General features: G+C 38.5%; 1 protein-coding gene across 2 annotated transcripts in view; it reads left to right on the forward strand.

Moving 5' to 3' along the window:
• Positions 1-17,912, forward strand: part of BABAM2 (BRISC and BRCA1 A complex member 2) — a 356,468-nt gene that overhangs the window by 101,203 nt on the left and 237,353 nt on the right. For both annotated transcript variants that reach the window (XM_054727885.1, XM_008162284.3), the window contains exons 5-6: positions 4,345-4,539; positions 14,918-14,992. In XM_054727885.1, the coding sequence (XP_054583860.1) occupies positions 4,345-4,539; positions 14,918-14,992 (270 nt within the window). The remainder of the gene's footprint in view (positions 1-4,344; positions 4,540-14,917; positions 14,993-17,912) is intronic.

A 17,912-nucleotide genomic window follows, 5' to 3' on the forward strand; every position in this document is an offset into this window, starting at 1 on the left:
CTGTGGTCTCTTCTTCTAGGCAAAGTGGTTCAAACCACAAATGACCTAATAAGTAAAAGTAGTCATGTAGCAATAGTAGAGGACATTTTATCTCACTGAGCAGATCTGTATCTCCCTTGATGGGGATGTTTTTCAGCTAAGTCATTTCCCAGGGAAGTGTGCATTTAATGGCCAAAGAGGTCAGATGCATTTTCATGTATCGGGAGATTGTATTTTAATGGAAAGGGACTGGTTGGCCTGTCTTTACTATGCATTTAACAATTAGGTTGAATCAATTGAAATGAATTCAAATTGGTAAGCGATGTTTGCCAGTTTATATGCTTTCATAATTTTTTTTTTTTTGGTATGTGTGTATAGATAATAGCCTTTAACTTGCAGAGATCTAAAGAGAAATGATTGAATTACAAAAGCTTTTTTTTTTTTTTTAATGAAGCAACTGAAGCTTTTTGTTTTTGTACGGGAACAAAGACTTAAAAGGAACACTTAACCAAGAAATGGAATGTTGTGTATTTTTTCTATTTATTAATGTTTGATTGATCTCTGAAGAAAATGCATCCCAAACTACATAATGATCATTTTGTTTTATGCTATGTTGTTATCCTATTTATATTTTGAGGAGCTCAAAAGTGAGCACAGGACCTTGTACTCTTGATCAGATTACTTCATAGCAAGAGGCCTCTTTCAGTCACTGTATGATGCTGAAGCTCTAATTTTTTTCTCTGTTCATCAAGTCTTAATTTAAACCTATCTTGCCTATAAATAAAAGAACATTTCATGATTTTTAGTCCCTGTAAATCCATACACTCTGTAGAACAGAGTAATTATTATCCCTTTAAAGGATGCATTTCTTTAACTTTTGTCTTCTTTTAATAGAAAATCTTTCTGGTGAGATTGGTCAATGATATTAATGAATGTGATTTTTTTTTGATATTGTATAAATGAAATATGTCAAGATTTGGAAGATCTGCATAACTCAGTGAATCAGTATTTTCTAAATAACCAATGCACGACGGTACAAAAACCATACAAGAGCAAAAGATCCATTTAAAATCTACATAAAATAAGTCAGACAGAGAAAGACAAATATATGATTTCACTTATATGTGGAATCTAAAAAAACCAAAATAAATTCAGAAACATAGAGAACAAACTGATGGATAGGGGAATGGGTGAAAAAAAATGAAGCGATTAAGAAACAAATTGCGCAGCTATAAAAACAGTCATGGGAATGTGAAGTACAGCATAGGGAATATATAGTCAATAATATTGTAATAACTATGTATGTGTCAGATAGGTACTAGACTTGTCGGGTTGATCACTTTGGAAGTTATGTAAATGTCTAATCACTATGTTGTACAACTGAAACTAATACAATATTGTATGTCAACTCTAATTGAAAAATTTTAAAAGTGCAGGATAGACAAATGGAATTTAATGTAAGAACATGAAATGCTTATTAATATACCTTCATATTTCACATTGCAGCTAACCTTTAAGAAACTACTACTGTTGTGTTTTGGTATAGTATCAAATAAGAATATCAAGAATTATTTGAAAGGCTATTAAAAATACTCCTCTCTTTCAATGTACAGTTGAGTGAAGCTGGATTTTCTTTATATACTTCAGCCAAAACAACATATTGCAACACTGAATTTTATAAAAGCATATAGGGAAGTCCAGCTTTTTAAAAAGCCAGACACAGAGATTTGCAAGAGTATAAAACAATGTCAGGCTTCTCACTATTTTTCCAGGAAATATAGTTATCTCATTAAAATGTTTTTATATTAACATGTAGTAGGATTGTTTTTTAAAAATGAATTAATAATTAAAAAGTTTTTAATTTCTCAGTTTTCATTTTACTATAGTAAATTTAATTATATAATTCATATATACAGAAGCCAGGATCCTTAATACTTTTTAAGACTGTCAAAGGTACCTGAGCCCAAACTGTGGAAGAACATCTGCTGTAGTGCTTAAAGAGGACATGGAGTCAAATTGCTTGTCAGAAACCCAGCTTTATTGTTTGATAGCTCTGTAACCTTGGATAAGATATTGAACTTCTTTTTGCCGCACTTTCCTCATCTATAAAATGATATAATATTATATGGAGGTGTGGCAGGTGTTCTTCCATGCTGCTACCAAGGAAAATGTCAGTTTGTTTTCTCTAATCACCCAGCCCCAGCTTTGAAATTCATGCCTTCAGACTATACGACCCACCAATCCCTCCTTGTTGTTATCTATAGACCTTCATCGAAGATTTAAGCACATGACTTGCTGTTACTCTGCATTATTATGCTTGCCATGGTTTCAGGTGATTTAATGTTCATATAAATAACCCTTTCAACACCCTGGCCTCTCAGTCAGTCCCTGACTTCGTTTCCTTCAGTGATCTTGTCCTCCTCTCTACCTTAGCCCAGGCCCACTCTTAGCCAGATCTTGTTAATACCAATTACAGGTCACCTCCATCATCTCAGTTTCAAATGTCTTATTCTCTGACCACACCTCCTGTCTTTCCAATTCATTCTTTTTAGTATGTCAACGCCAACATTTTTTTTAGCTCACCAGGACTATAGGTCCTACCACCCTTACACCAACTCTCACTTCCGTTATGAACTGACTTGGCTTTTTCCTGACTTACAGTGCGTGGTTCATAGTTACAATAATTGTTTTGCAAACTTTCTAAGATCTCTTGCCCGTCTTTCTGTCTATTGTACTTGTCTGGCAAGATCTCAACCTTTGTTAAACTCAAATTTCTCCCATTCCACATTGCATCCAGACAGTGGAATTTATCTAAGTGGACTCACTTAATAACCATACTTGCAACCTCAGTGGAGCTTTTAGCACTATGTGGAATTCCTCTTAATTTCCTCAGTCCATTTATTTTTCTGAATGATTCTTCTAAATGACTGTTTCACACTTCTCAAACTTTTAATATCCATTCCTTCTTTCTCACTCTCAGCTGATAACCTTTCTTCCTGCTTCAGGAGATAATACCAGCTCTCCGAGAGAACCGCCACAAGCTCCTCTCACCACACGGAATGGCCTGCCTGCATTCCCACTCATCTAGTTTGACTTTTCTCCTTTCCCTTTGGGTGGATTCTCTGCTTATCTCCAAGGCCAGCTCTCTATGAGATCCCATGGTTAGCTCCCTATATACTGTGTTCTCTCCTGGGATTCTGCTTCCCCACCTTGCATCATCACGTTTACCCCCTCTCGACACCGACATTCCATTAGGCTACAAATATCTGAGCAAAACTTTCCCTTGAACCCCACACTCCCCTCTAGTTATCAGACTGAATTGTTGGTGTAGCTGTCCGCTATTGCATTCTGCCCATTCTCTGTTAAACCCTCGGCAATCAAGCTCTACTTCACCGAGTAACACTTGTTGAGGACAGGATTGACCTGAGTGTCGCTAGACCCAGCAGTCAGTTCTCAGGTCTCGTCTTACTTATCAACATCATTTGACACAATCTGATCGCTTCTTTCTCTTGAAGAACTTCCTTCATTAGGCTTCTGGGATGCATGCTCTATTTTTCTGAGTAGCATTTATCACCATCTGACATATTTCCTTATTTGTTTATTTTGGCTACTAAAATGTAAGCTCCTTGAGAGCAAGGGTTTGGCTTGTTCTCATCTCTGCCAAGAACAGTGGTGCATACAAAATAGGCACTTGGTAAATAGTTGTTGAATGAATGAATGTCAGCTTAAAAATAGTACATACTTACCAGCTCTTCCCTCATTTCTAGCCCCTTTCTTGGTCATAAGCTCTCACAGCCATTTTCTTCCTCTTTTTTCTCGGAATCTTACATTTCCTAATTGTATTTTCCCTCATCTCTACTCCATTCCTGTCTTTTTCAGGCTAAACCATCACCATTATGCTTATATTTCTGTGGGACTCTAGTGTTTACAGAACATTTATTTATATCTGGTATCACAGATGGTCTGTGGATCTGAATTGATGCCATTAGCATATAATGCTGAATTTAGGTGCAGATTAAAAAAATAAAATTATAAATGAGTAAGAAACAAATTAAGTCTTCCAGAGCTAAAATTATATCTTCTAGGATATTTAGGTTTATTGTTTATTACTACCCTGCTTTACACTTTACTGTTTCTGGCTACTCATGATGGAATTTCTCTTGATTTTCTGTGAGGGTTTTTAGAAGGCAGGAGAAATTGCCAAGCTGAAAAGAGTTTTCTAACTTCAGCTCTGAATTTATCACTAAGAGTAGTATGCTCCTCTTAGCATTTCATCATTCTTTCCCTCTATATTGATGTGCTACTGTATGCTGGATTTGTATGAAAATTCATTTTTAACTGGCCTTTTATTTATGGCTTCTACAGAACCTTGCCTCCTGGAATCCTTCAAATCCCGAATGTCTCTTACTTGTGGTGAAGGAACTTGTGCAGCAATATCACCAATTTCAATGCAGCCGTCTCCGCGAGAGCTCCCGCCTCATGTTCGAATACCAGACATTGCTGGAAGAGCCCCAGTATGGAGAGAACATGGAAATTTATGCTGGGAAAAAAAATAACTGGGTAAGGTTTTTGGGAATGGGGAAAAAATATACTTAATCTTTAATAAAATAAAATAATCAATTCAGATATCTATATATATAAAAGCCAAGCGACCAGAACGACCAGTCGCCAAGACACACACTGCTGATGGCCAACCGGCCCGATGAGGGCGGGGCTGGCTGGCCAACCTTCTGTGGCCCCTCCCCCCAGCCAGCCCTGACTGGCCCCAATTGGGGTGGGCTGACTGGACCCCACCCGTGCACGAATTCATCTAGTTACAATAAACCCTAGCCGTTTCTTTAGATAGACATGGTTCAGGTGGCCTACATATGTTCTCATAATTTAGAATTTAAAGGGACCTTGATGTTTATCTGGTTCATTGTTTCTCAGAGTTATCACCTGGGAAATTTGTAAAATTGGGAGTCTCACATCCCCAGCCCCAAGTATTCAGAAACCAGGTTTTGATGCAGGTGGTTCATAGGCCACATCTTGAGACACTGGCAAGTTTCCCTTTCTTTCTTTCTTTTTTTTAACATCTTTATTGTTGAAAGTATTACATATGTCCCCTCCCCCCCTCCATTTACCTCTTCCAGGCCATGCCCCCCACCCCAGGCCTTCACCACCTTATTGTCTGTATCCAGACCTCCTTTAGTATCCCAGTCAGATAAGAGAGGTTAACTCTGGAGATAGCTAGTTTATATGAAGCTTTTATAATTTCTTTTTATAGTTTATGTTATATGATCCTTTCTTTAAAAAATATTTTTATTGATTTCAGAGAGAGGAAGGGAGAGGGAGAGATAGATAGAAACATCAGTGATGAGAGAGAATCATTGCTTGGTTGCCTTCTGCATCCCCCCTACTAGGGATCAAGCTTGCAACCCAGGCATGTGCCCTGACCAGGAATTGAACCATGACCTCCTGGTTCATGGGTCGACATTTAACCACTGAACCACACTGGCCAGGCTTGTATAATCCTTTTGAAATGCAAGTCAGATCATATCACTCCTCAGCCTAGAACTTTCATACTGGTATACCTCTCTTTGACTCTCATGTTAAAAGCCAGTGGCATATGCTCTACATGATTTCTATCACCACCATCCTTTATTCGTCATTAATTCCCTTATTTCATCTCCTTCCTTCCTATTAAAAATATTCAGCTCTAGCCACACCTTTGCAGTGCTGCAGACACACCAGGTATGCTTGTGCTGTAGGCTTTGTATATATAGCTTTCCTGTTGTATGGTGTAGTTCCCCCAAATATTTGCATGCCTAATACCCTTCCTTATAGTTTTTACTCATTTGTCATAGTCTCAGCCATGCCTGTGTTAACATGCATGGTTTTCTTAAACAACTTTTTTGAGGTATAATTTACATACCATAAATTCATTTGTGTTAAGTGTATAATGCAATGATTTTTAACACATTTGCTGAGTTGAGCAACCACAAACACAATCCAGTTTTTTAATGATTTCATCACCCAGTAAGGTTCCTCATGCCATTTAAAGTTAATCCTATCCCTATCTCCAGAACTGGGTAACCACTAAACTAGTTTCTGCTGTATAGATGTTCTTTCCTGAACATTCATATAATGGAATCATATAATATGTAGTCTTTTGTAACTGGCTTCTTTCTCTTAATACATTTGTGGTTCATCCATGTTGTAGTATGTCTTAGCACTTCGTTTCTTTTTGTGGTTGACTAATACTCCATTGGATAGACATACCACATTTTGTTTATCCATTCACCAACCGATGGACATTTGGGTTTTAACGTTTTAACTGTTAAGAATAATGCTGTAAACATTCACTTGCAAGTCTTTGTAACATCTCTTTTTAAAAGGGTAATTCGCACCCCTCCACCTGTACCCTGCTCTACGTTTTTGCATCTCTTTTTAACATACCATATGATTAATATATTGTATTAATTATATGTTGCTGCATTAGATAATTATTCTAGAAACTAGTGGTTTAAAACAATATTTATTTTTATTTTTTGCATGTTAGTATTTTATTTTTTATTATTATTTTAAAATTTATTTTTATTGTTCAAAGCATTACAGATGTCCCCTTTTTCCCACCAGTGAACCCCCCTCATTCCCTTCCTCTCACACCTTCACTGCACTGTTGTCTGTGTCCATGGGTTATGCATATATGCATATAAGTTCTTCGGTTAATCTCTGCCCGCCCCTCCCCCTTCCCTCTGAGATAAAACAACATTGATTATCATAGTTTTTGTTTGTCAGTAGTCTATGTAGACTCTCTGCTTAGAGTCTCTCACAAGCTGCACTCAAGGTATTGGCCAGGGCTGCAGTAATCTCAAGACTCACCTGGAGATTAATCCATTCTCAGCTCATTCATGAGGCTGTTGGTACCATTCAGTTCAGTGCTGGCTGTTGGCTGGAGGCTGCCCTCAGCTCCTTGCCTCTTCACAGGGCCTCTCACCAGGGCAGCTCATAGCATGGCAGCTGGCTTCATCAGAGCAATCAGTCAGTCAGGAGAGTGAGAGTGTGGGCAAGACAGAGTCACATTCTTTCTAACCTAATCTCAGAAGAGACATCTCATCATCTTTGCTGTATGCTGTTTGTTAAGTCCAGTCTATATATAGGGAGGAATGACATAAGAGTGCGACTACCAGGGACTATTGGAAGCCACCTAGAAGCAGCCTACACACTTACTTACGTTTATTGCTTGTCTGTCTCTTACACTGGGATATAAATCCCATGGAGGCAGGGATCTTTGTTCTGTTCGTCCTATATCAGAAACACCCAGAACAATGCCTGCCACATCGTTTACTCTCTGTCAACATTAGTTGAATAAGTACATTAATAAACTCTCTAGTCTAGTTAAGCACAGAATAAGTTTAGGTTCCCTTCTCAGTGCTAATTCTTTTAGGTTTCACTTAGTCTTCCTTTACATAGGTTAAATATGCCTCCTCTGTCTTATTCTTCAGCTTTTTCTTAAAAGGACATAGTTTCCAAGGTCTTATACATGATTAATGCCTTTGAACTAGTAGGATTAAAATTTATTCTTGTTACAAATCATCTTGTTTATTCAGTTCAAGGTTGGGTTTTGTTTTGTAAATATAGTTTGTTATTTTATTGTGGTAAAAGATATATACAATTAATTTACCCTCTTAACTATTTATATCAAAACTGTAAGTTTGTACCTCTTAACTGCTTTCATCTTTTTGCCCAGTCCTCCTCTGCCCAACCCTCTGGCAGCTATCAGTTCTCTGTTATGAGTCTGTTTGTTTTCTTTGTTCATTTGTTTAGTTTTTTTAGATTCCACATATAAGTGAAATGATAGAGTATTTGTCTTTCTCTGACTTATTTTACTTAGCATAAGTAAGTCCGTATTCTAGATCAATCCATATAGCTGAAAATGGCAAGATTTTATTCATTTTCATGGCTTCATAATAATCCAGTGTGTGTGTGTGTGTGTGTGTGTGTGTGTATGTATGTGTGTGTGTGTATACATACATAACCATTTCTCTATCCATTCATCTATCAGTGGATACCTAGTTGGCTTCTTTTGAATGGAGCACTTAGTCCATTTACATCTAAAGTATTTGTTGAGCCCGGCTAGCATGGCTCAGTGGTTGATGTCGACCTGTGAACCAGAATATCATGGTTCGATTCCCAGTCAGGGTACATGCCCAGGTTGCAGGTTCAATCCCCAGTGGAGGGGCATTCAGGAAGCAGACAATCAATGATTCTCTCTCATCATTGATGTTTCTATCTCTACCTCTCCCTTCCTCTCTGAAATCAATAAAAATATTAAAAAAGTATTTGTTGATAGGTATGTACTTATTGCCATTTTTATTGTTTTCATACTAGTTTTATAAATGGTTGGTCTACTACTTTTTCGATATGTTTGCCTTTACTAGTGAGAGTTTTTCTTTCATATATTTTCTTATTTCTAGTTTGGCCTTTTCTTTTCCACTTAAAGAATTTTCTTTAACATTTCTTTTAAAAATAAATATATTTTTATTGACTTCAGAGAGGAAGGGAGAGGGATAGAGAGATACAAACATTGATCAGAGAGGAACATCATCGATTGCCTGTCTCCTGCATGCCCCCTAATAGGGATTGAGCCTGTAACCTGGGCATGTGCCCTGACCAGAATCGGACTGTGACCTCCTGGTTCATAGGTCGATGCTCAACCACTGAGCCACACCAGCTGGGCATAACATTTCTGGTGATGCTGATATCGTGGTGACGAACTTGAGCTTTTGCTTGTCTGGGAAATTCTTTATCTCCTTCAGTACTGAATGATAACCTTGCCAGATAGACTATTCTTGATTGTAGGCATTTTCCCTTTCATCCTGTCGACTATATCATTTATACTTTACTCATAATATTTGCAGTGCCCTTATAGGTCCTGACATGTTTTAGGCTCTTAACCTATAGCAATGAATGAATGAATACATCTTGAGCCTTAGGTTGAGCTCTGACTCTATTATTCTCTCAATTATTGTAGGCAAGTTTTTTGACTATTCCAAGCCTCAGTTTTCTCATTTCTAAAATAGGTATAAATGAATTAGATCTACTGAACAGGGTTTGGGGAATAATTAAACAGTATTAGAACTTAGAACAATCTTAGAACACCTTTTTGTAAAGTATGAGATGTTCTAATTAGCCTAACTTTGGCTTTCCTTTTTACATGCAGTAGATAATTATGCATTTGCCAAGGAACAATCTCCAGACTTAGCCTATTGGTTGTCGGAGTCCATTTGAAGAATCACCCTTACCAGGCTGTCACCCAGCTAAAATTATAGCCACTCTTGAGTATTTCTTAGCTTTTAGCTATCTAAATGGTAAGAGCAGTTAATTTCAGATGAAAGCTTGTTGACAGGGAACAGTCTCTAAGAAAGTAAAATTCCCCTTTACAGAGCAACCTGGATTTGGAATCCATTCTGCATAAGATGCTTACCTGTCACTTCCAAAAGGGTGAGAGAACTATGACACAGCTGCTATTACCAGGAGAAAAGCTTAGACCTAATACATTGCCCAAACTCAGTGTTGTTAGTTTGTTACTTGCCAATGTACTATAACTTGAAAGAAGGAAGGATGCATGTATTTATTGCTAATGCTGGGGAAATTGCCATTAAGGCAGTTGGCAGAATGGCTGACATTTTAACAGTCATAGGTCAGATAATTTTCTACATCTATCCAAGAGAGGATTTGACCAAGGATTAAAAAAAAATCAAATTATTCTGTTCACTTGGCTGCATCTAAATGTCTCGTTTTCAGCTTACAGGAAAGATTGCTATGGAAGCAGTCTGACATTACCACAGAGTGACCATAAATTGCTTGAATAACTTGGAACTTCAAATGTAAAAACACGGGAAAAGTCATTGTCTGAGGTAGAACTCAGAAAGGATTTCTGACTTATGTTTTGCTCCTCATGTCATGTTTATAATTGAACTTTTATAGTAAGATAGGTTTTAAATCACTATTTACTCAATTTCGCAGAGGAAGATTACCTTACAGCTCACAAGGAAAATCAGGGTAAAACTGAAAACGGAATTCTTGCCTAGTTTCTGATGTTTCCAATGCTATTAGAAACATGTGCTGTTTTATTTAGTCTCTCAACAGCAAAAGAAAGAATGTAGAGTAGGCTTGAAAGTTGGAGATCATAAAGTACTCTTTATGGTTTCTGTTAGATCAAATTCTGTTCACAGCATTAAGATTCATTTATTGTGAATTTAGTTGTATAAATCAGTCTGTTGCCAATAAACATACATTTATACTAGTTCTAGGATCAACATTTTGAGAAGGGATAATGTAGGGATCATCTGAGCATTTTTCAAAAAAATATATTTTTTATTGATTTTTGAGAAGAAGGGAGAAGGAGAGATATCAATGATGAGAGAGAATCATTGATCGGCTGTCTCCGGCACATCCTACTCTGGGGATCCAGCCTGCAACCCGGGCATGTGCCCTGACCGGAATCAAACCATGATCTTCTGGTTCATAGGACGACGCTCAACCACTGAGCCACGCCGGCCAGGCTCATCTGAGCATTTTTAAAAGAATGTTGGTCTGAAATAGCTGGTAGAATAAAAATATATTGTACAAACTAAAAAAGGGCAAAAGAACTAAAGTTCTGTTCATGTACTAAAATAACTAGCAGTTCAAATGAGTCCAAGTGCTAATTATGCAATTATTTTCCTTATTACCTTATATGTACAAGAGTTATTTTAATTTTTTAAATCCCACATTTCACTCCTTTTGTTCTTTAAAAATATAAGACCCATTGAGTCTAAGAAATGCAAAGTTTTGAGATTGCCATTTTAACTTACAGATTGACATTTTAGACTAGTGGGTAGAAATGGCTACTTATAACTTGGTAGGTTGTTTGTCTCTAAAATTTGAAAATGAATAATAAGTGAATGGAGTCTGACTTACTATTGTTTGTTCAACCAACCTCTTCTAATTCCTTGGTACTTTTTAAAAACCTGTGTCAACCTCCACAGGAATGACTTAACAAATGTTCCACATACATGTAGTAGCCATTTTGGTGTTCACTGATTTTATGAATGATGGTTGCACGTTCCTACAGGGGTTTGGAAATAGCTCACCTATGGAGAAGGGAGTATCTGGGTGACTCAGATCAGTATCAGTGCTTGTTCACTACAGTAACACCTACCCAACTCCCCTCCCCTCTGACAGCTGTCTGTCTGTTCTCTGTATCTCTGAGTTTGTTTCTGTTCTGTTTGTTTGTTTATTTTGTTCATTAGATAGGATGACTTTTCTGTTCTTGTTCCAGTATCCCTCACCAAACTCCAATTGGGCTGCGTGCCCCTCTTAAAAGCTCCTATTTAACTCTGTACTTTTTTTTATGTTGCCCCTGTACTTAACTCCTTTTAAAGTATGACCTCTCATACTTAAAAAAACAGACTCTCCTAGGTCCAAAGAATCACATTTAACAGGGTATGTTAGTTCTAGAGTTCTAGGAGCTCATGTTAGTTCTAAAAGCTTAACATAGCACCAAAACCACACCTTTTTAATAATCTTGGACCATAACAGAAGGTAAGAGTTTTATTAGGATCTTTCAGAGACCTCCTTCCACCCACTATGATGAGTTGTTTATATATCCTTAAGTGGTTCTTAACTATCCTCTCAGATGTTGGGTTTTGAGTAGAGTGAATGGATTGATGTTTTATACTGAGTCCAACTCTCAGCTCTCAGGTTTAGTCCTCTTTCTCACCTTTGGAGTCCTGGTGGCACAGTGCCTGTTGTGACTCTGGCTGCCTCAGCTTTGATTCTGTTCATTCATTTCTCTCTGCCTTTTCTGTCACAGGGTTAGGCTTGCGGTAATGAAGAAGTGCTCTGTCCTTAGCCAGAGTTGATGTAAGTTAAAAGATGTTGTAAGCAGTAAAACAAACAGCAAACAACTATGCAGATGGTGGTTATCATTGTGATCTTTTTGAGCTCAAGGTTTATATTTCTGTTTGCATTTTTAAGGTTTCAGGTCAGAGTTTTAAAATTAGGGCCAAGACCTTGGAGCCAGTTGCTAGGGTGTTTGTAGAAACGAATGGTGCATGTAGTGGATCAACTGTGAGAAGTGTGTATGTGTACTGTGTGTGCTCAGCCACTCATCCATTAAAAACCTGTAAGTGCGTGCTGTGTTTAAATATATGTTTTGGGGAGCTTGAGGTGCTTGTTTTCATAAGGGGGGAAGGGAGTGGAGATACTGGGAGCTCTACAGTAGTCACAATATGAAAATATAGAAATAAACTCTTTAGAGGGGTTCTAGATTATCCCTGAAGTTCTTTGTCCAGACAACATGTAACAGTGAAACCCAACATGTCAAAATCCCAAGCTGAGCTGCAGGCTTGCAACGAGAGAGGCTGGAAGACCCAGAGTCCCACCATCTCAGCACCCATCTTGGTTGCCTTTGCAAGACTTCCCTTGGAACCCCCTATGTGTCTGTACAACCCAATTGGAAAACCCCTCCTCTAGACTATGGCAAAGATGTTAAAAAATGTGATTCCTTAGTCCGGCTGGTGTGGCTCAGTGGTTGAGCGGTGACTTATGAAACAGGATGTCACAGTTTCATTCCTGGTCAGGGCACGTCCCTGGGTTGTGGGCTCGATTTCCAGTAGGGGGCATGCAGGAAACAGGCAATCCACGATTCTCTCTCATCATTGATGGTTTTATCTCTCCCTTTCCCTGCCTCTCTCTGAAATCAATAAAAGCATATAAAAATGTGATTCCTTAGCCTTTCCCATCATAAAAATTGAAATTTTTTTTCTCTAATGAGTTTTCTCTTTTTAAAAATACAAAGTATTATTGATAGCTTAGTTAAATGTTTTAAATTGCCAAACCTTTGTATATCTTTCCTATGAAGGCTGGTTTATAGATAGAATCACTGAAAAATATTAGTTGATGATATTATTAACAGATTTCCAGGGAATTAAATCTTATTTGTCGTATCCACTGATGAATTGCTTTATATGGGTAGAAGTTTGACCTTGTGTGCACTTCTAGAAAAATTATGAAGGCTGATGATATATGTCCTGAGCCTGTGGGTTATAAATATAGGGAGGGGCAAAAGTAGGTTTATGATTGTGAGTGCATGAAACACGGAGCTTATTCTTGTATTATTATGTATTTACTAATTATTATATTACTAGAGGCCTGGTGCATGAAATTCGTGCATGGGGGGGTGGTGTCCCTCAGCCCAGCCTGCACCCTCTCCAATCTGGGACCCCTTGAGGGATGTCCGACTGCCCGTTTAGGCCTGATCCAGGAAGGATCGGGCCTAAACCGGTAGTCGGACATCCCTCTCACAATCTAGGACTGCTGGCTCCCAACTGCTTGCCTGCCTGCCTTCCTGATTGCCCCTAACCGCTTCTGCCTGCCAGCCTGATCACCCCCTAACCACTCCCCTGCCAGCCTGATTGATGTCTAACCACTCCCCTGCCAGCCTGATTGATGTCTAACTGCTCCCCTGCCAGCCTGTTTGCGCCCAACTTTCCTCCTCTGCTGGCCTGGTCACCCCTAACTGCCCTCCCCTGCAGGCTTGATCGCCCCCAACTGCCCTCCCTTGCAGGCCTGGTCCCTCCCAACTGCCCTCCCCTGTTGGCCTGATCGCCCACAACTTCCCTCCCTTGCAGGCCTGGTCCCTCTCAACTGCCCTCCCTTGCAGGCCTGGTCCCTCCCAACTGCCCTCCCCTGCTGGCCATCTTGTGGTGGCCATCTTGTGTCCACATGGGGCAGGATCTTTGACTATATGGGGACAGCCATCTTGTGTGTTGGAGTGATGGTCAATCTGCATATTACTCTTTTATTAGATAGGATAGAGGCCTGGTGCATGGGTGGGGGCCGGCTGGTTTGCCCTGAAGGGTGTCCCGGATCAGGGTGGGGGCTCCCTTGGGGCATGGGGTGGCCTGGGCGAGGGGCCTGTGATGGTTTGCAGGCTGGCCACGCCCCCCGGTGACCCAAGTGGAGGCCCTGGTATCTGGGATTTATTTATCTTCTACAATTGAAACTTTGTAGCCTGGAGCAGAGCCAAGCCTTCTGCTCACTCCGTGGCAGCAGCCATTTCTGTTGGAATTTATTTATCTTCTATAATTGAAACTTTGTAGCCTTAAGTGGAGGCCTGGGCCAGCCAGGGTGTGCGGAAAGCTTGGCTTCCTCCATCACCAGGGGCAACCCTAGCCTCCTGCTCTCTCCAGCTCTGTGGCTGCTGCCATTTCTGTTGGGATTTATTTATCTTCTATAATTGAAACTTTGTAGCCTTAAGTGGAGGCCTGGGCCGGCCAGGGTGTGCGGAAAGCTTGGCTTCCTCCATTGCCAGGGAAACCCAAGCCTCTCTCCTGCTCTCTCTATGACCGCAACCATCTTGGTTGGGTTAATTTGCATACTAGCTCCTGATTGGCTGGTGGGCGTGGCTGCTGGGTGTGGCTTGTAGGTGTAGCGTTGTGATGGTTAATTTGCTTATTACTCTTTTATTAGATAGGATTCATTATTATTATTAACCTTCTTTTGCCCACCCCTATATTAGTGAAGTGGTCTGAATGCTTCAGTAAAAGCAAAGGAATCAAAGGGGCAGGTCTGTCTCTATTGTTCAGGTTTTTAAGAAACTATACATTAAGGTATTCTTTTTATACTTAAAAATAAACAAAGGTAATACTACTGCATTATAATTTTATTGCATTTATAATACAGATTTTAAAAGTTTTAATTGTACTTTTTAGTAACTAATAATTTAATACTTTTTTTATCTTCCCCTACTTTTTCATCCTTTTTGTTTGTTTGTTTGTTTCATGTTGTTTTACCCAAACTGAAGATGCCTATATTTTGAACAGGTTGAACTTGTGGTTTTGGCAGTAATTGTCATGTCACAATCTATTTTTTGATTTTTAATCTTATTATACCTTTCTTTCTGCAGACTGGTGAATTTTCAGCTCGTTTCCTTTTGAAGTTGCCGGTGGATTTCAGTAATATTCCCACATACCTTCTCAAGGTAAAATTATGTAGTTGTCAATATGAGACTATAAATGAACTTTTTAAGTAATTATATTACTCTGAATATATATGTGATTGGCTTACCAGCATTTGTTTGGATGATTAATTCTATTAAAATACTAGAGGCCTGGTGCACGAATTTGTGCACAGGTGGGGTCTGGCCGGCTGGCCACGATGGGGGCCCATTGGGCCAGGCCAGCAGGAGGGGAGGGGCCATGGGTGGTGACTGGCTGGCCCCGCTCCCAATCGGAGTGTTGGGGGCCAATCGGGGGCCAGATCAGGCTGGTTGGCTGCTGCAGTGCACGTCATAGCCACTGATGGTTCCGGTTGTTCTGGTCATTCCACTGTTCCAGTTGCTGGGCTTTTATATATATAGATTAATTGCATGAAGATCCATTAAGTTCCTTTGTTACCTAAAAGCTAAAAGTGTAGCCCTAAAAGTAATTTTGAAATGATGTTTAATTATAAGATAAAATTAGTATAAGTAAATTAAACTTTGGAGAAAACACCCCTTTATAACCTTTTTGGCATGAAAGATCTGTTAGAAGTTGTCTAATATACATTCTGTCTTTAAGTCGGATTGCATACTAACTGTGCCTTGCTAAAGGGCATTTTATTTTCTGTACTTATGTTAGCAGTTGATCTCAGACACCTCATAATTAGCCTGACCTGAAGAGAACAAGAATCGAATTAGGCCAGTGTACATGGCATTCTTTATATTTATTTTTTTAAATATTTAATATATTTTTATTGATTTCAAGGAGGAAGGGAGAGGGAGATAGAGACATCAATGATGAGAGTGAATCATTGATTATCTGCCTCCCGCATACCCCCTACTGGGGATTGAGCCCGCAACCTGGGCAAGTGCCCTGACCGGGAATAAACTGTGACCTCCTGGTTCATAGGTCAATGCTCAACCATTGTGCCACACTGGCTGGGCCATGACATTCTTTAAAATGAATGCAGGCAAGGTGTGGCTTGGGGAGGGATCTGCAGATGCTTTGCAGAGAAAGGTAGAATGCAAGTGGCTAGGCTGTGGTTAGGGTGAAAGAAACTAAGTGGACCAGGGAGCAAGTTCTGAACTGGAAGCCTAAGACAAAGGCCTAGGTTCATCACTAGATGCAGGTTTTGGTTGTGACTGCCCTCAGTTCCATATTTCAACTTGGGGCTATATAGCTTTAGTCTAAGGTAGGAAAAATCTCTACCTTCCTAATTTGATGTTGTTCAAAGAGTTAGCAGTGTTTATAACAGTTTAAAGAGAAGACAGAATCCTGTACAAGTTTTCCTGCATACTGTAGTGAGTAAATAATATTAGATATTAATCTTGATAATGATTGGAAGTGTGGTCTTGTGGAATATAAATAATAGGCAATAGAAAAGATTAAGGAACACTTTTTTAATTTTCATGTTTCATTAAGTAAAACATTGGATTTTTGTGCTTCATTACACTTTCATTTTTAGTTTCTAGTAGGCTAGTTTTCTACTCTGTATCCAGGAGTTGTGAAGTCCAAGTGAGAATGGAAGTGAGCAATTTACATTAGTTTCTCCTCACTCCTGTTGTAGAAAATATATGTATTGGAGCTGTGATTACTAAGCATAACTAATTCGGTTTCAGCACTTACTGTGCTCCATTAGAATAGCAAGCAGTTTCCTTGGAAACTCTTAGATCACAGACTCATTGACCTCCATATATTCCAGTTAAAACTCTATTTCAGACTATTTAAAACCAGATGCAGTAATATAGGAAAGTACCTTATTTATGTAATCACTTTATTCCATAATTTACAATTACAGTATCTTTGGTTTGATTTTTGGGGCCTTATCAGTTTGATTGATTGTCTTGTTTATTTGAACTTGATGTTGCCTCTGCTCCTGTTCTTGAAGGTCAAAGGAAAAAAATGTTTCTTGAATCATAATCTGTCTTAAATTTTTCTTTTCAAAATCAAATTTTCCCATTATCTTTTCCGAGACTTCTAAATTTATATTATGATGCCCTTACTTTTTTTTTGCTAGTCAAATAGGAGAAAAGTGGAATCTGTTTGGCAAATTAGAAAGCTTCTCTCCTTCCCCCAAATAAAAGTACTATGAAATAATTTTTCTCCTGTAGGTGAAATGGGTACATTGAAGCACTGATGTCTTTCTGGATCTGTTGTTCATGCAAAGAGAGTAAAACAACAAGGACCAAAAAAGAAATTTTTGTATAACATAAAACAGTAGTAAAAAAAAAAACAAAACAAACACCTGTTTAAACCTATACAATTTTATTAACAAATGTCACCCCAATAAATTCAATTTTAATATATATTTTAAAAATTACAAGCTCTTGGTGATTTTTGTCATCTTATCTAGTGTTTCAATAATCCCAACACAATAAAAACAACAACAACAACAACCAACTGGCATTCTAGAAGTAACCCAGAATATCTGTTGAGGGCTTTAAGATCTAAGTTCCTGAAGTTGTTGAATCATAATCTTGGAATATTTGGCTGTACTCTTAAAAACAAAGTTTGCATTAGAAACTGCTTTACATATTATTTGCATTTGGATGCTTCTAATTTTTAATTACTAGGCTTATGACTGATAGTCTAAGTCCTAAAATAAACTCTTCAAATTTCTAGGGTTAGGATACTCTTTACCAGCATCAGTGTAGTTTTACTTTGACATCCCAAATAAATGAAAGGTTAAGTAGACTTCTAACATTTAGATAGCATGGAGTTTGACCACACACCCTACTGATTTGCTATAGTGAAATTTTACTGCACTGTGAAAGCCATCATAAGTTTATATGTCCAATTGTACCTATTTTATCCACTAATAGACAAAATGAGTTGTAGAAATGGGATGGAAACTTGAAAAACTGAACCCATCAAGTGAAATTGTTAAGAAACAACTAAAATGATAGCATACTGGCCAAAGTA

This window comes from Eptesicus fuscus, chromosome 16 (assembly GCF_027574615.1).
Source record: "Eptesicus fuscus isolate TK198812 chromosome 16, DD_ASM_mEF_20220401, whole genome shotgun sequence".
NCBI classification, from domain to species: domain Eukaryota; kingdom Metazoa; phylum Chordata; class Mammalia; order Chiroptera; family Vespertilionidae; genus Eptesicus; species Eptesicus fuscus.